A 24,457-nucleotide genomic window follows, 5' to 3' on the forward strand; every position below is an offset into this window, starting at 1 on the left:
TCTCAGTTAATAGGCGTTCCTCACTCAAGGAACGTTTTCAAAAAGGCTAAAATGAAAGCTATTTTACCTTAGCTCTTACATATATGGTCATTTCTGTGCTATCACAGTTGAATAGTTACATATTTCTTGGGTCACTAATTGTCTCACTTCAAATTTTGTAAATACTGTTCCACTGACCCTTTGTATTTAGAATTATAGAGGATTCTGAGGTTCTCTTATCAGTAATGTGTTTTCTCTGCCTAAATGCTAGTAAGATTTTCTCTTTTTTGTTGCAATTCAAGGGTTTACGGACTTTGGCTTGGTTTATCTTGTTTTCAGCTCAAGAATATTTCATTTGATTACATGTGATAATTATTTCTGACCCATTTGGCCTAGAATTTTTGAGAACTCTTTATTATTCATGTATTTCATTTCTCTGCCTTCCATATCATCTTCTCTGTTATTATTTCCATCTATCTCCCACTTTGTATTCTGAGACTTTCACATTACTGATTTAGTTTCTTTAATAAATCGTCCCCTCCCCCCACCGAAAAGAAATACATGCTCACTGTAGGCAAATTCAAAAAAGAAAATTAAAATCATCCATTATTCCATCACTGTGTATATTTTCCTGGTACTTTTTAGGACTTTTTTAAGAATGTGCGTTTACATAATATTCTGTTTCATAATAAGCTTTTTAAAAATATAACATTTTATGATGTGTTCTTAGGTTCTTAAATATTCTTTGAAAACATGACTTTTATTGATTTATGGAATTCTGTTCTCTAACAAAATGCTCTAACTTTATTCTGCATCCTGGTTTTGTGGAATACGAACATTTAATGAAAGAATTTTCCCCTTGGTGTCCATAGAGGTTCTCTGCTATTCAGTATAAGCTAAGCATTGGTATTCAGTGTACACTTAAAACTAAAATCATCACTCTGCCATTACTGTAGTCTTAGAAATGAATTGATTCCAGAATTCTAATATAGAACAAAATTCAGTTAACTGATATTTTATTAATTAGAATCTAGGATTTATTGATATTTTATCTATGTAATTTTACTTTTAATCAGAAATATGAAAGTAACACTAAAAACAAACTGATTCGGGATTGTATGTTAAAATCTAAGTTATAACTTAAATCTGCAAGTTAGTCCACATTCCTGTTTGTATTACCTTTATTAAAATGTTGACGTTTTCGAATCTTTAATTTGATCAAAGGAATATTTGAGAGGATTATCACAGAAATGGCAGTTCCCTACCCCATATCCTCCTGCTTACTACTTTTAACTCTCTTAGCTTTTTCTCTGGGATTTTAAATAAGAATGAATGGAAGACTCTTAATTTATTTTTTTAGTATTATCTTTGACTTCTCATTATGATAATGAGGCTCTTAGCTCCCTTATATTTTTTCCATTCTCCTGAAAGAGTAAAATGACAACTTTTGGTAAAATCCATGACTATGTAAAATATTGTCTCTGTTGAGCTAAATACCGCACACGATGTTTTCATTTGCTTTCTTATTATATTTTGGGTTTTTCCTTGGAGCTAAAAAAATTTTTTTCACTTGTTTTGTTTTCTCTGAATTTAACATTAAATCTTTATCCTTTGTCATCTCCAGAATCTAGCAGTTTTATTTTTTTTCCAGAAATCCTTCTTGTAATCAATCATTTATGCTATTAAAGAACACATATACTTGGTATACAGTTACTTATCAATTAGTTTCTCACCATGAAGCTACATGACAAAATTTGTGTTTCTAAAATGTACTCCCTCCTGGTTTTCTTCCTCTCCAAAATGACTTTATGATTTGGAACCGTTAGTGTTCCTGCCTTCATATCTGATCCTTTTTGTTCACTTCTTACTGGTTTTACTGAAGAAAAGGTCAATAATTGAGTAAGGTTGTTTCTAACTATTGGTGTCCTAAGGGGGTTTTTTGGTGTTGTTTTTTTTTTAATATAGCATCTCACTGAAATCTTATCAGCTATCTGTGGCCTCTAGATCCCGTCTCTCAAGTCCTCCAACACTAAAAACAGATTTCCTATCTGTACTTGCAAAGTATATAACTCCTGTCTGAAATACATCATCAGCTGTCTACTCATTTGCACAGTGAAAGTGACAGGTCTTGAGTTTAACAGATTATTACCTCTACCTGCTTTTTATTGAATAATTTTCTACTCAACATGTTCCTCTTCTTTCTTGCCCTTCAACTTACTGATTTTCTCTGAATCCTGTCTTTGCCACTTTAGAATTCTGAAAATAATTGCTTTATTAAGCAAATGCTTACTAAGTGTTTAATATGTGCCAGGCACTGTTCTAGGTGCTGGGGAAATAGGGTGAACATTCATATTCAAACCCCCTCCTCTTTATGGAGCATATATTTTAGGTAGGAAAATAAACAAAACACAAATTTTAAAAATATATAGTGTTATAAAAAAATAAAATGGGATAATATGATAAAGTATGATTACTGCTAACATAGATAAAGGAGTTGGGGAAGGCCTCTTTGAGGGGGCAGCATTTAAGTGGAGAATTGAATGAGCAGGATTCAGCCTTTGGAAATAAGAGAGAACAAACAGTCCAGGCAAAGTGGGTGGTGTGAAGAGAGGAAAGAACAGGCCTGTAGAAGACGTGTGGACCTGCATGGCAAGACTAGGAAGAGATGGGTAGGTGATGAGGTTGGAATTCAACAGTACCATGTGATGAAGGACCTTGTGGGCCATGATAAAGACTTTGGAATTTATTCTGTGTGCAGTGGGAAGCTATTGGAGGGTCTTTTACAGGGAGGACAGTGGTATGGTTTGACTAATATTTCTAAAGATCACTCTGGATGTTGTAGGGAATGAGGGGGGTGGATGCACTTAACCAAAATATAAAATGTGGTTTAAAAAAAAAAGTAATGCTAACCATGGGAAGAGAGAGCAAGGATTCTCTTCATATTTTCCCTTGGGAATGAAATGTGGAGATCATAGAAAATATTTTTGATTATGGGGCATTATCCTGAGCTGTTTGCCTACTTCAGGTTGACAACTTCTCCTGTATGCTTCTGAATGATACCACTGCTGGGATGCCCCGCTTTGAAAAGTCTCCATGTTTAGGAGAGAGAAATTTATACCCATGTAACATAGACAATCTGATATTTCATTTTAGTTTTAAAAACAAAATTAGATACAGAAATGCTGACCATACAAAAATGTTAGGCACTTATGGCATGACACCGTTTTTTTGTTTTTTTTTAAATATATTTTATTGATTTTTTACAGAGAGGAAGGGAGAGAGATAGAGAGCTAGAAACATCGATGAGAGAGAAACATCAATCAGCTGCCTCCTGCACATCCCCCACTGGGGATGTGCCTGCAACCCAGGTACATGCCCTTGACCGGAATCGAACCTGGGACCTTTCAGTCCGCAGGCCGACGCTCTATCCACTGAGCCAAACCGGTTTTGGCAATGACACCGTTTTTTATTGCTAATACTCAATTATTTAATTTTGGAAGTTGCCTTAATTTACATTTTTCATCTATGTTTATTGGGGTTTTTTGTTTATTTGTTTTTTGAGAGAGAGAGATATGGTTAGGTTGCCTTGAGTACACCCCCCAATCTAGGTATGTGCTCTGACCAGAAATCAGGTGTGTGGGATGACGCTCTAAGCCAGTGGTTCTCAACCTTCTGGCCCTTTAAATACAATTCCTCATGTTGTGACCCAACCATAAAATTATTTTCGTTGCTACTTCATAACTGTAATGTTGCTACTGTTATGAATCGTAATGTAAATATCTGATATGCGGGATGGTCTTAGGCGACCCCTGTGAAAGGGTCGTTCGACTGCCAAAGGGGTCGCGCCCACAGGTTGAGAACCGCTGCTCTAAGCAATTGAGCCACACTGGACAGGGCATTTTCCATAGATTTTAATTAGCCTCCTCCAGAAAAAGTTTTTTTTATTAGCTGTTTCTCACTAGGGGGCTCTGTTTATGGTGTACTGCCTTGAAGTATGTGCCTCATGTTACCCTGAGACTACAATAGAATTATGACTAAAAAGAAGAAAGAACTCTTGTTAATTCTCAAATTGATACAGGATCCTTTCGATCTAAATTGCTTCACTTATTATTATTTTTAACTTAGTAATTGTTTTCTTAATGTGCCCATTTTGTCTATCACAATTGGCACAACAGAGAAGAAGACTGGAAAATAAGAAAGATAGTTAATGCCAAGCAGAAAGTGATAAAGACTTATACGTAAGTGTTGGAGGAAGTTGTGGAAAAAAAGAAAGAATGTGTATGTTGCCCACGAGCTCACCTTGTCCTTTACTTTTTAATGCCTGAAAACTAAGGTGTCAAACCTAAGTGGCAGGTAAGAACCAGACTATTGCTGATAGCAGTTAACATAGCAGGTGATGATGAGTTTAGTTGTGGACATGCCAAGTAGGTGAGTGTTAGATATCCAAGTTAGATTCTTCATTGAACTTCCAGATATACAGGATTGAAATTGAGATGAGAGGTCAGGAGTGTGAATATAAATTTGAGAGATTAAAATTAAAGGAGATAATGGGAGGGAAGGCTATTGGAGAGAGTGGAAAAAACAGAATGGGAAGCTTCTTGAGGTTGTTCTGCAATTCATGTGCAGCAGTAGCATGGACCACTAAGTATATACTAGTACTATGTAATGTGGCATAGATGGATGGGAAGATCACCTCTATTTTCTCATATATTAACTAAGCAAAATGACTCAGCCTTTATTAATGAATAATGTTTACTAGTTGAATAATAAACACATAAAATCAGCCTGACAGTGGCTAACATGTAAAATATGTAGTCAGGGAAATTTAGAATTAGTAAAATAAGGCTACAAAAGAAAACTTAACAGTTGCAGAAACTATAATAGATAATATCTAATACTGAGAAAAGCTTATAATCTTTGTTGATAAATTCACATAGAAAAGAAATGTCAAAATGGAAAAAAATTACTTAATTGCTGTATAGAAAATTGTTCAAAGAATTAGCTTAATGAAGTATATTTAAGTAATTTCTCAATGAAAGTTCAATGTTAGCATATTTTTCATTTCACTGTTTTTATTCATAAACAGCATTAAAACACAGGTAGGGCCCCGACTGGCGTTGCTCAGTGGTTGAATGTCAACCTATGATCCAGGAGATCACGGTTCAATTCCTAGTTAGGGCACATTCCCCGGTTGCAGGCTTGATCTCCAATAGGGGGTGTGGAGGAGGCAGCTAATCAGTGATTTTCTCTCATCATTGATGTTTCTATCTCTCCCTCTCCCTTCCTTTCTGAAATCAATGAAAATATATTAAAAGAACAAACAAACAGATAGGGGAGTGTCAAAACACCCTCTAATTTGCCTTTACCTTAGAGAGTCTAAGTTCAGAAAAGTAGTAGAGATGGAAACCAACTTACAGGGGTTAAGGAGAGATTAGAAGCGTGGGCAAACTTTTTGACTCGAGGGCCACAATGGGTTCTTAAACTGGACCGGAGGGCCGGAACAAAAGCATGGATGGAGTGTTTGTGTGAACTAATATAAATTCAAAGTAAACATCATTACATAAAAGGGTACGGTTGTTTTTTTTTTTTTTTTTTTTTTAGTTTTATTCATTTCAAACTGGCCGTATATGGCCCACGGGCCGTAGTTTGCCCACGGCTGGCACTAGATAATGTGGAAAGTGGAGGCTGTCATTCACTAAGTTTGAAGATAAAAGGAATACAAATAAGTCAAGTGGTTTCCAAAGTTGAGGAAGAGTCAGGAATAAGTGGTTGTAAAAAGAGATGAGTCCTGGCCGGTTTGGCTCAGTGGATGGAGCGTCGGCCTTTGGACTGAAGGGTCCCAGGTTCGATTCCAGTCAAGGGCAGGTACCTCAGTTGCGGGCTCAATCCCCAGTAGGGGCCGTGCAAGAAGCAACTGATTGATGATGTTCCTCTCTCATCAATGTTTCTATCTCTCTATCCCTCTCCCTTCTTCCTCTCTAAAAATCAATAAAAAGATATTTTTTAAAAAAGAGATAAGATTGGGAGGATAAGGACACATTTTTAATATCTTAATCAATAAAGGGGAAAAAAAGAATTCTCTGTATATGAGAAGGCAGAGGAAACATGGAAAAAGTGCGAATACTAGATTATTTGTACCAGGAAGTTCTACATTGATGGGATTCATGGCATAGGCCAGTTCATAGGTCATAGCTTTTGGAGTAGAGGCGGGTGAGTCTGATGAGGAAGAACATCCCAGGTGGCCTCATCTCTGTAAGGTGTTAGGATGGAAGTAAAGGACACAGAGTTAGGGGCTCTGAGAGAATAATAATAATCTATAGCAGCAACTGCAGAGACTGTGCCAGGAAACAGTGTAGGCCAGGAAACAGTATAGACAAATAGCAAAGAGACTGAGCATGTTCAGAGACCACATTGAAATTGGTTCAGATCTAGGGGAATCTAAGAAGTGAATGGAGCCCTAACCAGTTTGGCTCAGTGGATAGGGCGTTAGCCTGCGGACTGAAAGGTGCCAGGTTCGATTCTGGTCGGGGGCATGTACCTTGGTTTTGGGCGCATCCCCAGCAGGAGGCAGCTGATCGATGTTTCTCTCTCATTGATGTTTCTAACACTATCCCTCTCCCTTCCTCTCTATAAAAAATCAATAAAATATATATTTTTTTAAAAAGAAGTGAATTGCCCTAACTGATTTGGCTCAATGGATAGAGCATCGGCCTGTGGACTGAAGGGTCCCAGGTTTGATTCCAGTCAAGGGCATGTACCTTGGTTGCGGGCACATCCCCGGTGGGGGATGTGCAGGAGGCAGCTAATAGATGTTTCTCTCTCATCGATGTTTCTAACTCTCTATCCCTCTCCCTTCCTCTCTGTAAAAAAAATCAATAAAATATATTTTTTTAAAAAAATTAAAAAAAAGAAGTGAATGGATTGAGAGGGTGAATGGGTGTTAATATAGGCAATAAAATAACTTAAGGAAGAGTCTAAACGTGATGAAGAGCTGAGTATAGAATTATTAAGTAGCACTTTGAATTGTATTGTTCACCTCCATCTTCATTTCTATATCAAGGTTTCTGTTAGAGCAAATATAAAACATAGTCTTGTGCCCATGAGGATATTAAATAAATCAATTCAGGTTAAAGATTTGATTTCTTATGTATTTTGACCCCTGGTTTCTGCAGTCCACAGCAGGAGCATCATTATTGGCTAATGCCTCACCTCTGACTCTCATGACATCACCTTTGTCTGTAACAAATCAAAATGTGACTCCTTTTGGGATGCTGGGTGGCCTTGTTCCAGTGACCATGCCCTTCCAGTTTCCCTTGGAGCTGCTTGGCTTTGGAACGGACACAGCTGGAGTGACAACCACCCCGGGATCTACCTCAGCCGCTCTCCACCATAGCTTAACTCAGAGTAAGTGGGGCCTTTGTTTACTTGGCTACCTAGTTTGACAGAACAGGAAACAAAATTATACTCACTATACCAGTTGGACTTGTATAGATTATAGAATTTTTTAAAAAAGAGATGCAATGTATTTTATCTATGAATAATCAAATTATTGGACTCTGAGATTTTATTTATAATTTTTAAATGAACCACTATACCACATTTCTAAAAAAAATTTATAATAAGAGGAAGTCAGATTTGCTGAGTGTTTGCATTCACAGGTACATTTATGTATGTAAATTTTTTAACATGTATATACTCAAAGAAGGCCTTTGAAGTCAGGGCTGTGCTTGCATTAGATAAATTAAACTATTTTCATTTTTGCTCTCAGAGGGCTCAACCAGATTTAAGAAGATCACTGACAAGTCTGTTTTCCTCTCAGATTTACTAAAGGGTTTACAGCCAGGAGCTCAGCATGCAGCAACACTTTCCCACTCACCTCTGCCTACACATTTACAGCAAACATTTAATGGTAAGAAAGCCACCTCTTTCTTCATCTCTTTGTTGTTTATTTAGCTATATAGATTGGACTGAACATTTTTTCTGAAAACGTGAATGAAATGACAAAGGTTGAAAAAAACAGACTTTCATGTGACTGAATCCTCATTAGCAACAAACTCCTTTTAAGAGAAAGGAAATAAGTAAAATGAAATCTCTTGTTACATGTGAAGAGAGTGGTTTTGAAAGTGTTATATAGAAGTGATGACAAAGAAGAGGGTTCATAAGGCAATGTGCAAAAGTCATATCCAGTAATTGTAATAGTTTATACTGATGGGAAGTTTACCAAGTGCCAGATAATCTTGTGACCACTTACTATATTAGCTAATTTAATCTTTACAACAAGCCTGTGAATGAGATAACAATCTCCATTTTATAGACCAGGAAACTGAATCAGAGATAAGCAGCTTTCCCAAGATGATACACTAAGGTGTTCGATCTGAGATACAGATCCAGGAAGTCTGACTCCACAGACAGCTCTTAACCATTAAACTTTGCAGTCCTTAAATTAATATCATCTAAACTCTATACATTATGTCCTTGCAGCATAGCTATATCTTTCTGAAATTAGGTAGTAGATACTGGACATACACATCAGCCTCCAGCAGTTGACCTCAGTAGACTGCTGATAGTATTCGGAAGGCCATTTGGAGGATCTTTTGAGCAGAAGTAATTGCTCATCTGCCTTCTTAACTTTGAAGTTGACTCGGGCTTCACTATTCTTTTTGGCCACTGCATTTCATATTATCTTTGAACAAGTTTACAGTTGGTCAACAAGTAGAATGAAAGCTATGTAGCAATCTCAAAGCAGCAAGTTGTAATGAATCCTGTAACCGACCTTACATGGTAAGAATGAATATAAAATCACTGTTGTACAAATGGGGGACACAAAATAGACACAGATTCAGCAGTCCTAATCTTCCTGAACTAGGTTTTAATGCTTAAGGAAAATTGCCCTGTGACTAAAGCAGTTGCTGGTATAATGAGTTCAGTTTAGATCTGTTTTTTCATGGATGGACTGGTATGGACTTGTAAGGAATGAGACAAACAGGAACCTCATGGTTCAACATGACCCCAGTAATCCAGCTTTTATATGAATTTTCTTCTTGTCTGAGCAGCACCACTCTTCCAGAGGGAGAAAGGAAAGTTTACAATTTTTTTTATTTTAAAGACGTTTAAAGGTATAAGACACCGAATTTGAGAATTAGGCTTTGATTTTTTAATCCTAAGACTGCCACTCAGAGCAAGTTTCTTAACTCGTTTGACCGTCACAATCTCTTGCTTGTCAACGGGGGACAAGAAGATGTTTTTAATAGGCTTCTTATGAGAATTTAATGAAAATAATTTAAGGCTTCTAGCATAGTGCCTTATACATAGTAAGAGTTCGGTTTATTAATGTCAATTCTCTTACTTTATCTAAAGACAGAGATCAGTAAACTTTTTTCTCTAAAGGCCCAAATAGTAAATACTTAGGCTTTGCAGGCCATTTAGTCTCTATCACAACTACTCAACTCTGTAGTGTAGTGAAAATAGCCATAGAGAATATCTAATATGAGTATGGCTGAGTTCCAATACAACTTTTTATTTATAAAAAGAAGTGTAAAAAAACAAACAAATAAAAAAGAGGTGGCCAGATTTGGCCCTTGGGGAAGGTCTTGCTTTAAAGACTCTCAGAGTCCATTTAATATGAGCATTTTATTTTGCTAATTAACCAAAGCTTCTTTGAGCAAAATTCCATCTTGCCATTTTATAAATTTAATTATGCCTAAAGTTAAATCATTTTTCTCTACAAATGTAAGTATGTAATATCTCATTATCAATGAAAAAGCCAATTCCTTAGATGTTGTCGCCAAACTTATTTTACTAGTATTCTGTTTATACAGCTTTTGAAATGATCATCATATTTTGTTGATACATCTTTTCTTTAGTAGAGGAATTTTTTCGGTTTGTGTTTTACCAGAGTAATTTAGATATCACATGAGTGGACCTAGCAATATGACTTTTGTGCTCTCCTCCAGCCTTAAGTTTGTTATTGTAGTACAATATTTTGTTCTTTTCACCTGTGTAGTATTTCTACCATGCCTCCCTGTCTTTTTCTGTTAATCCTATTGGGTGGGGATGGGAGGTGTCTTATTCCTTGTTAAGGCAATGACCTGTTAGAGACTCCCTCTATATTTTTTTGGCTTTCAAAGTCACTGGGTCCAACTCTTACCCAGTTTAAATAGAGAAAACAGCATTTTTCTAGTAAAAGTTAAATAGTCACACGTAGAACTAGAAACCCTTATTCCTAGTAGCAGACTTTCCTGTCAGTTAAACTTTCATAGGTTAGGGCCAAAAAAAGACTCAGCTGGATTTTTCACTACCAGTGTGCCCCATCATTTACATAAATAATTGTGAATTATCAAATGCTATGTCATGGCAAGAAATTTAACTTTACTTGCAAAAGAATGAAATTGACCTTGTCTTCTAAATGAATCTATGTGGTATGTCCCTTGAAGGTGGGGATTATGTTTTTATGATCCTTTATAATCCTCACAGCATTTAGCATATTGTCTGTGAGGTAGATACCTATTCATATATATAAAAAGCCAGCGACTGGAACGACTGGTCACTATGACGCCCACTGTGGCCAGCAAACTGGGCCAATCGGGGGGTGGGGCCAGCCAGCCAAACTCCCTAGGCCCCTCCCCCCAGTTGGCCCTGCCCCTGATCACACCCCCAACCCCAATAGGGGGCAGGGCTGGCCAGCCAACCTCCTGCAGCCCCTCCCCCCAGCAGCCCACCCCCCGATGAGCCCCCACCACCCCGATCAGCCTGTGGCCCCTCCCCCCAGCCAGCTCTGCCCCAGTTGCCCACCTCACACACCAATCGGGTGGGGCTGGTCAGCCAACCTCCCACAGCCCCTCCTCTGGCCACTGACCCTCAATCAGCCCCCCCACCTCATTTGGGGGTAGGGCTGGCTGGCCCACTGCCCATAGCCCCTCCCCATGGTCGGCCCCCCACCCCAATCGGGAGCGGGGCCCGCCAGCCAATTGCCCACGGCCCCTCTCCCCAGCCAGCCTGGCTCTGATCGGGGCAGGCTGGCCAGCCAACCTCCCACCACCTCCTCCTCCCAAGAGGCCCGGCCCCAATCTGCCCTAATTGGGACTGGACCAGCCGGACCCCACCTGTCACCTGTGCACGAATTCATGCACTGGGCCTCTAGTATATATATAAAAGCCTAACTGACCACCCGACCATTTGACTGTCCTGTCCGACGGGTAGCTATGACACACAATAACCACCAGGGGGCAGACGCTCAACATAGGAGCTATGGTGACTTGGCAGCTGCAGTTCTCGGGTGATGCACCTGGAACCAGAGAGGAGGGAGCCTGATTCCAGAGTGCATCACCTGAGAACCACCCTCTCACAATCCAGGACCCCTTGGGGGATGTCAGAGAGCCTGTTTTGCCCCAATCCCTGCAGGCCAGGCCGAGGGAACCCACCTGCTGGAAGGACCCTGCTCACTCTGCAGACATCCTTCAAGCCCAGCACCACCCTAGGTCCGGCCAGCTGGGGAGAGACTGCAGGAGGTTGACTCCAGGGTGTGTCCGGCCGTCTCGCCCAGTCCTGCCCCGCCAGCCACCTTCTAAGTAATTTCCTTTCAATGTACACAAATCCCTGCACCAGGCCTCTAGGAATAAATACTTGTTGAAATAGTATTTGTAGGATGCTGAAAACCTACTAAACCACAGTCATTTGGGATAAGAGAATCATTCTTGTTGAGTTTTTATCTCCTATATGTTTTTTCAACCTCTATAATGCTATATATAGCATGTTTTATGTTAAAGGTTATCTCTTTAGCAATGTAATCCATATAAAAATTAAAAGTTAATTATTCTTTTTGCTTTGCTTCTTAAATCTATTTTTAATACCATGCCTTCCCATACCAATTAAACATCTCTTTTCTTAGATGGAGGCCAAAGTAAAGGGGACACTAAATTGCCACGGAAATCTCAGTGACTTCCCAACAAGCAAAGGAGATGAGACACTCAGCTGGCTGATGGAATCTACCTGATGGGAAAGTACTCATGTGGTCATAGGGCTGCTGTTCTGTCGATGTTTACATTCTCTCGTCCCAAGCACTGTGGTGAGGAGGAAAAAGGAAAGAAAACATTACTTGATGTAAAGCCAGGTGCAGGAGGAAGAAATGCTTTCTTGCAAAGTTAGTGACTTTTGGTCTCTTCTAAAGAAAGACAAAGTTACCATATTAACTGAATTAAAAGAGACTCAGTTGTCAAACCCACAGAAGTACAAATTTGTTTTTCCCCCTGAGGGAGGAAGAAGGAAAATTGAGGATTTGGGTAAACTCCATCCATCCTGGGGGTTGGATCTGAACATGTATAGTCATAATTGCATAATAAAAGGCAATATATCTGGAATTAGGTCAGTTTGTCAGGAGTAAGGATCATGTCTATTTGAGTGGACTGTGGAGCAAATTTGCCATACAAAAAAATAATGACTTTATGTCTGATACAGACCGTAGAAAATACTATACCCTCAAAAATCCTGAACAAACTTGAATCTTCCCCAGTGTGTAGCAACTCCCCATGTGAATCAGTGGACTAGAGATGCTTCAGGAAAGTTATTTTAGCACAGTGATATGTATTATTAAATCATCGAGATTTTTAAAAGTCACGAAATTGAGCCTGTTGCTCTTAACAGACGAAACTTAGATGTCCCCTTTTTATAAAAGGGTCAATTTCATCTTCCTTTCAGAAGCAGGTACTTAACTCTCTTCTTCAGGTGATTTGTGCATCTGGTATTGACATTAATTCTTATTTCCATTCTTGATGTTAAAATGTGACTGTTCACATTTTTCTCTTGAGAAATGGAGATCTTTGCTGTAGGGCTTCGGCTTTGATGCTCTTAGCCCTTGCAGGTCTACACTATGAACTAATTTCTCCCAACTTCACCTCAGTTCACAACTTCTGTTCTGTTAGCTAAGTGGTACTTCAGGTGACTATTAAATATTGATATAAACAGCTATAAGTGTGTACTACACATGCTTCTACATTGGTCATTCAAATAGCATATATATATATTTTTGGAATTTTCAAGATAGTATTTTAAAGGGAGAAATTACATTCGAATCATGTGTGTACAAGGGATTATTTTTTATAAAAATCACAGTGTATTTTTACTCCCTATATCCAGTGTAGTGAAATTGATTTGGATCATTTCCTAATATTGACTCAGAATATTGACATGTGAGTAAATCTGCAGATAGTAAGACTCTGTAGTTATCATGGTGTCCTTATGGAAATAACATTCAACAGAGGACATTAAGGGAGAAATTTATGGCTTTGTTTGGATACTTTTTTTTTTTACACCTCATCATTCTAGCCTTTCTTTTCTTTCTCCCTTTTTTTCCTTCCTGTTTAGGCTTCTAAATGTTTCAAAGTGTACCCAAGAATGGTGTAAGCTTGGTCCATTTTTAATGATAAACTAACCTAAAGAGCCACATCAGATTGATAGACGCAACATTGCTTGTGTATGTTTTCATCACACATCACCCTATACTGTTAGGTTTATTCAAATAAGAGTATTAACCAGGCCCTTTTTCTCCTTTTATAAGAAAAAGTCCCAAATAGCCGGTAGGACTGTGAATAAATTACTGCAGATCTGTTCAGATCTGTAAACCTATATTTGAATTCAAAGTCACATTGGCTGGCTTCACAGCAAAAAGTTAATAAGTAACTGAAAACTTTAGTTCCAAGAACTTGTTACAGTAAGAGCAAAAGATTATTTCAAAGGAATCATTGATATAATTACTTGCATCTCAGAATTTAGATTACCAGTAAAACAAATCTGAATTTTGCATCAGCCCTGGTAGATATTTTGGGAGGATATTGGGATGTTGCAGAGAGGTTTGACTTGAATTGAGTATGTTTGATTACAATTTGTTTTTTTAATTAGGCAAGCTTACCCAATTGAGTTATTCCAGTGTAGCATACCTCTTTTATCTAAGTTTTATCTAATTTGAGGGGGGCGGGGAACGTCTTTGCTAATGCTATGTAGGAGTTTTCCTTTGGGAAGCTAGCCTTTGTTTTACTTCCCATACCAGGAGGGAAGTCAGAGTGCATGTTAATCTCTTCCTGCTGATAATTGTGCATGTACTCATGTGTGCGTGTGTGTGTGTGTGTGCATATATTTATTCATATATAACTTCATTACTATTTTAAGTCAAGAAACAATAATTTTAATTTCTTAATAACTCCATCATCAGTTCTGAATTATACCTTGTGAGGATTCCCTGGTGATTCTGCTGTCATTGGAGAAAAAGAGGTTTATCAGTTCTTCCCCCAGTATCATTTTATAACTAACCATAAATAGTAATCTGAGGGCCCTGACCGGTTTGGCTCAGTGGATAGAGCATCAGCCTGCAGACTAAAGGGTCCCAGGTTCGATTCGGGTCAAGGGCATGTACCTTGGTTGCGGGCACATCCCCAGTGGGGGGTGTGCAGGAGGCAGCTTATCGATGTTTCTCTCTCATCGATGTTTCTAACTCTCTATCCTTCTCCCTTCCTCTCTGTAAAAAATCAATAAAATATATTTTTTTTAAAAAAAAGTAATCTGAAGGCCCTTGGCTCTGAGAAGTCTTCACATATGGAGATTATGTTCTGTTCTCTTCAGTCTTGGTATCTTGGGAACTGCTGCCAGACCCAACCTCCTCCGCCCCTCCTTCTCCCTCCCCCCCACTTTCACTAACATATATCCATTTCAGTCAAGACTACCCTTTTTTTTTTATGTTAAACAAGTGAAACAAACATCCTTATATTTCTTAATAGATAAGTATGATCAGCGAATTTCTACATGTAAATACAAAACTATTTCTTTTCTAGATCATAACATTAAAAATTATGTCCATATTTATGGTCAGCTATCTTTACAGTTTTCTTACTTAAAAACAAACATATAAATTGGTTATTTTTAGGACAGAGACTTGTGACTCATAGTATATTTTTGCATTTATTTTTTAAAATGGTAAGTTATTTAAAAGGATATAGAGCAGTGTGTATTTCTGAAGAGCGTTAATAAACATCCCAATGCAAAAATAATCAGCACACTTAATTACATCCCATTCAGTGGGATTCTTGAATCAGGAAAATTAAGCTGTTTGTTTTCAATTGTCTTATATTTTAAATTGCCTTCACTGATATATAAGCTATTACTGTACATACAAATTAATCCTCAGTATTCACAAGCAATAATGGTCGGCAGAGTTGTCTTCAGAGATAGCAGTGCTGAGCCCCTGTTGGAGACTGTTTGGGAGCAAAGTGTTAAGCTCATTCAGAGCCTCCAAAGTCAATGCAAGCAATAATTCCATTACAAGTCGATTATAATTCTTTCTCCTGTGCTTCTGAAATTGAAGGGTAAGAGAAATCATGGTTTGAAAACAGCCTGAAGAAAAGGTTTTGGGAAAAGAAGTGAGGTTAATCTGAAGTCACAAAGTCCTGATGGTGTATTAGTACATTCTTTCATGCCTACTCCCCCTTTGATGGATGTTGTTAGCCCAAATAACATTTTATATCATAGAAGTTGAATAGGGTTATTGTATTGCCAAGGTAGGAGGAAGATCGGGGCACATACATGTTTAAATACTGTGGGTTTGACACCTGTTTGAAAACAACTTAATGAACAAGAGTTTTAACCCAGAATTTTTTTTTCTCCCAAAGCAGATCTAAATTGTTTACTACCCAGGGTTGGAAAGGGCAGACACCTCTAGTCTTGCTTCTCTGGTTGCCCTCTACCACACCCCTTTCCAGCTCTACTTGGTTCAAGACATTTTCTGAAATGGAAATGCTACTGTTTTTCAAACTGCCATTGATTGTGAGAACTCTGTGTCCCTTGGGATCACCTCTTAGAACTCCAGCTCTCTATCATGTTTGCTGCTACATTTGTAGAATGAACTTTGCCTGTATTGATCGACTTTAACCTAACTTACAGTTCTTTATTTCTAGAGGTTTTGTCTTATCATTTGACCCATGTATAGAATTAGGATACTTTATTTCAGGAGTATACCATAACAGAATACTGGTCCCTGTATTTTTATCTTCACTTAGGCTTTGAATTTGAGTTTGCTTGTTTTGTTTTGTTTTAAATTAGAAGAGTGATAAAACCTATAATCAGGCCAAACTCAAAAAGTTCCCTGTGCTTCAGCACTGTCGTTTCTGCTGACCGTCCGTCCTCAGATGGGGCATTTTTACTTTATGTTGTGCATGTATGATTGTGTTTGTTTTGTTGTTTTTTGCTTTGGGGGCTTTTGTTTTTGTAATAATGAAGCAGAAGAAAAATGCAGTAGTAGGTCAATGACTGGTTACAAACACGTTATGCAATTTTATTTTATAAAATCTAAGGGGAAAAGTTTAACTCTCTGTAAATCATTTCTTAGCTCTGGTAAAATGCTTATATTGCTCCTCTAAAACATGCTCAATTCAGGCCTTTCTCTTTTTTAAGTGCCTTTTTTTCTCTCCCCTTCCCCCACCCTTTTCAAACTGTTCTCATATACCCTGACGTACAGGCTAATAAGTCAGGGGATTCAGGAGGAGGAATCCCAAACTTGCCAACTTCATGTCATGCTGTAATGTTCTTCCTTTTCTTTATATGTATATGGATATGTGTATAAGATACATACATACATATATATGTGTATATATATATATGTATACATATGTAATATATATATAAAACTAGCAGCTGCTGTACCATTGCATCCTTTCTGAACACTTCCTGTCAGTGTTTGCAAGACTTCTGCCTGTTTATTCCACTGCTTTTAATCAATTCAAATGGATGGACTGGGAAATTGTCTTTCCCCCTAAGAGCATCTGTTTGTGTGCGTGTGTGTGTGTGCGTGCATACATACATATATATATATAATAAGTAGTTATTACAAGTAAAATAAATTTAGCCAACTCATTGACTATTCCTGGGTTTAACCCACTGCCCTATGCCTTTCAAACTTGGCATGAGTAATACTGGAGAAAGCATTGGAGTAACAAGTCTTTTGTGGGTCAAGTCAATAAGGTGCACTATGGCAGGCAAACAGCCATGGGGGAGCTAGAGTTAGAATCATGATATTGTATTTGAATAAGTTTTCAAGGAAGTTAGCAACTTTGTCAACATTGAAACTGCATTTTGGGGAAATTCTTTTCGGAGAATTCATATAGCTATTTTGCATATCTGTCAAAGGTTAATACATTTAGAAGTAGAAGGACTTCAGGTGCCGGGGAAAACACTCATATAACCTATAGCATTATTGAAAGATCTTCAGTTTTCATTTGCCAGATAATTACATTTGGCTTAATCTGCTTTTATGACTATTTAAATCCCTCCCTTGAGCCAAATAACGTAATTTTCGGCATCTAAGATTCATTTGTTTTTTGTTGAAAACATATTTGACATGTTAAGGGAGACCAAGTTGAACCAATCCTCAAAACCCAGTACAAATATCTAGTAAGTGCTCCCTTTTAAATACATTTTAATTGGGAAGAGGAGACTAGTGGCTAAAAGGAGAAAGCAGAGGCTCCTGGTAGTGTTACCTGATAGCAACACTGTTATTAGGCAGCTTCTGTTTAGTCGTGTTACTCTTGGATTACTACGTTAGGGGGAATATCATTTAACCTTCGTGCCTCAGATTACCCATTAGAATGTTGGGTATAATAATATTCACCTACCTCCCAGGGATATCAGAGACTTTACTAGTTCAAAAATACTTTGAGTTTTTCTAAAATGTCCTATATAATTAAAAAAGTATTATCATCAAAAAAAAAAAAAAAGTATTATCATCATCCTGCAGAGGCTAAAGAATGGGTATAAAAAGCACCATTTAATTTTTAATTTTAAAAATAAATCACTGGAATTCTAGTTAAGATACATATTTGTTATTTAAGTATTTTATATTTGTGGTGGGGTAAAATGGTTACTTTCAGATTAGTAAGTGGGAAGGGGAAGTAACACATTGTTTCTTAATCATATGTAGGTTTTGGTTTTTTTTGCCTTTTATGGTGTTATTTATTACAGGTGTGATTTTTGCCAAGGTTTCAGAGCTGAAACTACGTAAAATTTGGATGGTTTGTCATTGGAGTTGGTTAATGATCCCGAAAGTTTTATCTGCCTCACATTTCCATCTTCTCCATCTAATTTTCTTGTATTAGTTGTTTGGTGATGCATAGCAAAGCGTTTAACTATCTAAGAAAGAATGGGAGTCTCCTCATTCTTGTAAATTGGAGACTGTGTACTGTTCCTGCAACTATAGGTTTATCCATCTTTGCACTGAAGGGGCAAGCACTACACACAGTCAGCAGGGTACACTTCTAGCCAGTTTCCCTTTGTGATTTATGCTTCTTCAACCCATGGAAGAGTTGTAGGAAAATGGGAGCGGGGAGGCAGGATTCACTTCCTAGCTGGGGCAGGGTTGGGAGACTGGGGGTGGAAGGAAACACGGTTTGCCCATCTCTGAAGAGGAAAGGAAGATCTTTTTATCCTACCTTCTATCCCAGCGTATTAGGTAGTAATACATAGAATTTTCCTCCTATCATTTAAACAACAGGAAAAATGGATGCTGCCTTTCTAGTTAGGAATAAATGCTGAGCAGCAATTGCTGGGGGTTGAGTGCTGATTTAAATTGTAGCACATGTTCAGGATTAGGAAAGAACATGTAGGGAGGTGAAGAACAAACTATCTCGCTCAAGTGAGTCAGGAGAAAGCAGCAGGCCCAAAGCAGACAAAGCACTGGACTGATACCCAGAATTGGCCAAGGCTCATTTAACCTCTAGTGATGGGACGTTTTTATTACTTTTTCCAGATAAGGCCTTAGTAGCCTCTGAGTATCAACTATGCAGATAAGTGTACTCTTTATTTTACACATCTTTTCTTATCCATTCTTTAAATAACATGTTAAGACTTCTACCCAAAGAAATAAGGCATTAAGGTTTTGTTGAATGTGTATCTGTTCCGCTAGAGAAAATTAACAGAAGCATAAAATAAGAGATATTTTATTTGTTCTTCTATCATAAAATGTGAATCTTACATTAAAAAATTAAGTGCACATCCTTTCACTGGTGCAAAACTTAGAATCATGGAATACCATTGGGTTGTTAAGTTACATTATCACCCCAGCGTTCAATTCTGAGAAAGATTTAGGTTCTGCAGCACACTGTTCGGGTTCGTAGTGCTGAACAGATTGTCCGACTCTAATTTAAAATAGCTTTGAATATTAATGTTGTATTCTTCTTTATTTCCTTTAGTCTTCATTCTTCTTTCCTTTAATTTGAGCTCTTAAGTTAACCATTTCGTCAGCCAGTTGCTACACTGGAGTATTGCGTATTGTGAAGAATCTGGGGAGGAAAGGTTAACCTGTCTTTCACCTCCTTTTCTCACTCACATGGCTATCTACCCTGTGTCCCATTGAATTCAGAAGTAAAGACTACAGTCTGTTCCAGGAGACTGTTCACATCCCAGCACAGACTGAGAGAGAGACGCTAGGGCTTTAATTAGACTGCCACTGAATAACTTGACATTAAATTGCTTTTTTCTTAGCTAATCCCAAAGTACCATTTGCTTGAAAGTAACTATTTGTGGTCTTTAATTTCCTCATACTGTAATACTTCTACTTTACTTCTCAATCTTTCTTACATATTTTCAGTTTATAACAGATTAATACTTAAGTTTCTGACACTTTCCCGAACTGTTAACCAAACAGGTCAAGAGTACTTTCAGAAGTCTTAGTAGTGTAATTAATGGGGTCGATATTTCCAGGAATTAGAATTATCACTGGTGACCAGAATTTTTTTTTCTCTTCTCCTTTGTATTAAAAAATAGATTTCTCTACTATATAATGTAGTAGCTGCAGTTTATGGCTTCCTCTTGATGCTTTCGAGGTTGTTCAGAAGAAGCACAGGCCTTTGTTAGGGGTTTAGTTCTCATAATTCTCTGCCTAGCTTTTTTTCATACTTCCCTGGGGAAAAAAACCTACTTTGCAAAGAGTTAAGTCAAACAGGTCATATGAATCCTTAGTACGGATTTTATGTTTTTTAGAAAACTCTACATCATTTGCTCCCATTTTGCTAATAATAATATAATTCTACTAGAAACCTGATGCACAAATTCGTGCACCAGTGGGATCCCTCAGCCTGGCCTGCGGGATCAGGCTGAAACCGGCTCTCCAACTTCCCCCGAGGGGTCCCAGATTGCGAGAGGGCGCAGGCCAGACTGAGGGACCCCCACTGGTGCATGGTCGGGGTCGGGGAGGGACACGGGAGGTTGTCTAGCCTGGGAGGGGCTGCGGGAGGGCTCCAGGGCATGTCCAGCCCATCTCGCTCAGTCCTGATCGGCAGGACTTCAGCAGCAAGCTAACCTACCAGTAGGAGTGTCTGCCCCCTGGTGGTCAGTGCACGTCATAGTGACTGGTTGACCAGTCGACTATCTGCCCCCTGATGGTCAGTGCACGTCATAGTGAGTGGTTGAGCGGCCTTAGCATATCATTAGCATATTATGCTTTGATTGGTTGAACAGACGACTGGACACTTAGCATATTAGGCTTTTATTATATAGGATTTTATCTTAAATCTAGTGTTAAAATATTTTATAATGGAGCATTGATGGAAACCTAATTAAATTCAAGCAAGATGACTATTACCCAAGATAACTCGGAAATACTTCAATTTTTTAAGTCAACAGTTCCATTCAGCCTCTAAGCACATTTAGGAGTTAGCAGTAACCAAGACCAGCTGTTGATATGTTTTTCTGTTTGACAACCTGCCCTTAATTTGTCAGACCTCAGCTGTCTTGTATTTTCTGTCCTTGCAGCCATAACCTCATGTTTTTTGTTTGTTTTGTTTTTTTGCTTATCTCTGCTGCTTACAAGGGTATTGTGCTCTGTGCCAGCACATGGCGTTTTCTTTCCCATACCTGCAAAATTACCAAGGATTACCCCAATTTTGGCTAGAGGCATTAAAAGAGTTTTTCTCAATTAACAAAGGTATTACTGTTTTATATAGTTAGTGAGAAAGTTGGCCACCTTCAGCCAACTTTTAAAGTCCCGGCTCTGCCTACATAATTAATTACATAGACCTTCAGATAAACAAGGGGCCCTTCCACCAGGAGAGGTAGGGTCCAAGGCCAGCCTCCAGAGAACAGACTCAAGCTTGGTACTGTCCTTTGTAGGCTGTCACGGAAAAATTGTATTATAGAAAGTATCAAAAATATTAATTGTTCTTGAGGAGAGTAGGCAGATCTGAGGCTTGCCATTGTGTTTTGCTTGCTAATCATTATCAAGCTTAAAAGAAGAGGAAAAGAAATCTCTGGCTGGCAAAAATTTTGTGCCCCAAATAACGTGTTAAAGTCTACTAAGGTAATGAAGTGATGGGTGTTTTCTCCCTTTTTTATAAGCAAGAAAGTTTATTTGTAGTTGTAAAAATTATTGTGGGACTGCAGATCTATTTGCTGATTGGAAATACGGATTCTGATTTTTAATCTGGCTAAGCACATATTTCCAACTTTTACGCTATAAATTTTGATAAGGGAAAGACTTGTTTGTTAACAGAAGGAAAAACAGGTCTTAACTTATACAGTGAATGTTCACTCTGTAGAGGAACTTCCCTCCAGTTGCACATCTTCCTCTTACCATAGCCACCTCCACACTTGTTAGAGATGCCAGTGTGTTTCTCCACAATCTTGAAGGAAGGAGCCTGAATAATTGCTGCTCCTTTGAGGGAAAGGCACTGCTTATTGTATCACGTGTATTTATAGGGAGGTGCATTTATACTAACTTGAAGGGATATACTGTATTTTAAATAAGTGTGTGACTTAATATTTTGGGGTTATTTTTCTTCCTTTAAAACTGGACCTGAACAAAGCTTTGAGTTGATATTTGTAATAATCTCAGGACCTGAAAGATTGTAGCATTTAGTGTGTCTTAAAAATTATGTACTGTACCAGCCATGGATTTTTGTAAATATACCTGTCTCCCTTTTTTGTATTATTTTAGTAAAAAAAATAATAATAAATTTAAATAAAAGGGGGTGGTAATGACATGTGAATGGGTGTGGTATGTGTGTGTGTGTGTTTGTATAAGGCTCTTATGAGATGAACTGGTGCTTGTTTAATTTCCGGCTCTAATCAGAGCAGGAATATGGACAACTGCTGCTACTGTACTCTGCACTGAGCCTAGGTATTTCCATTTTATCTTTCCCAGTGGTTGATTAGAAACGAGCTACCAAGAAATGACTAAGAACTTAAATTCTTCCCACTGCCATCTTGCTCTGTATTCTCAGTTCGCATACCCTTTGAAGTTTAATGGTAAAGCTTTCCTGTCTTTGGGGGATTCACTGGTCTCTAGTTTTTAGAGAACTCTTATCACTATTTTCTAAGAAGAAAGGACAGATAATTTTTTTAACCAAAATCACACATTTCATAAAACCCTGATGAGTTATGGATATGTGAGAGGACTTAAACATTCCTGAATATGGATCTTTGAATTTGGTAAATTAACCCCATGGATATACTCCTTCAGTGCAGGGGAATTTTTTCTTTTTTCTTTTTTTGCAACAGCCTTGCTCATATTCCAGGTGTAGCTAGCGAACCCCTGTTTTAAAGCAGGAGCCTTATTTGATTTAGTGTAGTTGTTTCCTGTCAATTCTTTGTGACAGGGCCTTTTACATGCGTGGTTTTTTCTTTTTGTATGTGTTACGTGTTTATTGTATTAAATAAAGAGGAATGTGCATATTATTCTTGTGTCTGTTGTATTATTGGGCTAACTTGGATTTTAACATCTTATTCTTTCAGTAGTTGAGTATCTGTTGTCTGTATCTCACTGCACTAGGCACTATGGGATACAGAAGTAAAGTACACAGTCCCCACCCTCAGTATGTCGACAGTTTACAATCACATGACAGGTTAAAAGATGCCAGTTCAAACTTGGTCACAAAGTTGTGGTCCATTGCCACCTGACATTTAGTTGAGAACAAGGGAGAAATTAGACTAGACTGCAGTGATGGCAAACCTTTTGAGCTCGGCGTGTCAGCATTTGAAAAACCCTAACTTAACTCTGGTGCCATGTCACATATAGAAATTTTTTGATATTTGCAACCATAGTAAAACAAAGACATATTTTTGATATTTATTTTATATATTTAAATGCCATTTAACAACGAAAAATCAACCAAAAAAATGAGTTCATGTGTTACCTCTGACACGCGTGTCATAGGTTCGCCATCACTGGACTAGAGAAATTTGGGAAGACTTTGTCAAGTGAATGGTAGTTGAGCTGGGCCTCTGAAGATAAGTGGGATTTGGCTAGGAAGAAGGAAAAGGGAATGTCCCGAGTGGACAGGATGGAGCAGTAAGTAGACCAGACTGGTACGAAGTATACGTAGGGATTAGTAGCAGCCAGATTGAGGGAGTCCTGGAATGCAGGACTTTGGGTTATAGGGTTTGTGTGTGTATTCCAGAATGCTACTAGGGTCAAGGCTTGAAATGTAGACATGGGAATTATCTGCAAAAGTGATCATCTTTTAAAGTCTTACTTATAGAGCACTTCTAGGAACCGTATTACTAAGAGAAAAGAGTAGAAAAAAAAAAATTCAGCCTCAGAAACCTAACTAGGGAATGGGAAAAGGGTGAAGAGCTAGAAAGCAACTTGTCAGAAATTGAAAAGTTTGTCATTTACAAGTGTATATAGAAAAGGAGTGGTAGTATGAGTCATTTTTATTTTTCCTTTCACTTAAGTGTGTTTTCAGTGTGTTGTCCTCAGATGAAGAATTTTGAAAAGCATGGGTCTTCATGCATGAGGGAAAGAATAGAAATGCCTTTATTAGAGAAAATAATGTTTAAGGACAGTTTTGCAAAAGTGTGTTCTTGGGAGTAGTAGTCCCTTAAGAAAAGTATGCTTAAATAATTTGACTACACTTAACTATGTTGTCGCCATCTTATAAATGTATTTGACTTTATTTTTTTTAATCCTTGCTTGAGGTTATTTTTCCCATTGACTTTTTTTTTTTTTTTTTTTTTTTTTTTTTTCCCGAGAGTGGAAGGGAGACAGGAGGGGGAGAGAAAGACACACATCTATTGGTTGCTTCCCACATTCCCCGAACTGGGGCCGGACCAGGAATCTGCAGGCCAATACTGTAACCACTGAGATAAACCGGCCAGTGCTATATTAACATTTTTAAAGGGCCACTGTTAGACAAGATTTTTTTAACCCATAATTTCCCCTTATTTGACCCTGGTATGCCTTTTTTTAAAAAAATATATTTTATTGATTTTTTACAGAGAGGAAGGGAGAGGTATAGAGTTAGAAACATCGATGAGAGAGAAACATCGATCAGCTGCCTCCTACACATCCCCCTACTGGGGATGTGCCCACAACCAAGGTACATGCCCTTGACCGGAATTGAACCTGGGACCCTTCAGTCCATAAGCCAACGCTCTATCCATGAAGCCAAACTGGTTAGGGCTGGGATGCCTTTTTATTATCACTCATACTAGTTTTGTTTTATTATAT

The 24,457-nt window shown here is 38.1% G+C and overlaps 1 protein-coding gene across 8 annotated transcripts in view; it reads left to right on the top strand.

The window, feature by feature from the left end:
• Positions 1-24,457, top strand: part of UBN2 (ubinuclein 2) — a 105,361-nt gene that overhangs the window by 66,211 nt on the left and 14,693 nt on the right. For 3 of the 8 annotated variants that reach the window (XR_009454711.1, XR_009454716.1, XR_009454714.1), the window contains 4 exons: positions 7,152-7,383; positions 7,799-7,888; positions 11,867-12,748; positions 12,783-22,683. The exons of 1 other annotated variant lie outside the window; for it this stretch is intronic. Coding sequence is in view for 1 of the 7 variants with exons in the window: in XM_059711925.1 (XP_059567908.1) it covers positions 7,152-7,383; positions 7,799-7,888; positions 11,867-11,916 (372 nt within the window). In the remaining 6 variants the exon portion in view is untranslated. Of the gene's footprint in view, positions 1-7,151; positions 7,384-7,798; positions 7,889-11,866; positions 22,684-24,457 lie in introns of those variants that run through there. 4 more of the 8 variants (XR_009454712.1, XR_009454713.1, XR_009454715.1 and 1 more) reach the window with 4 other exon arrangements.

The sequence above is a fragment of the Myotis daubentonii genome, chromosome 10 (genome assembly GCF_963259705.1).
Source record: "Myotis daubentonii chromosome 10, mMyoDau2.1, whole genome shotgun sequence".
NCBI classification, from domain to species: domain Eukaryota; kingdom Metazoa; phylum Chordata; class Mammalia; order Chiroptera; family Vespertilionidae; genus Myotis; species Myotis daubentonii.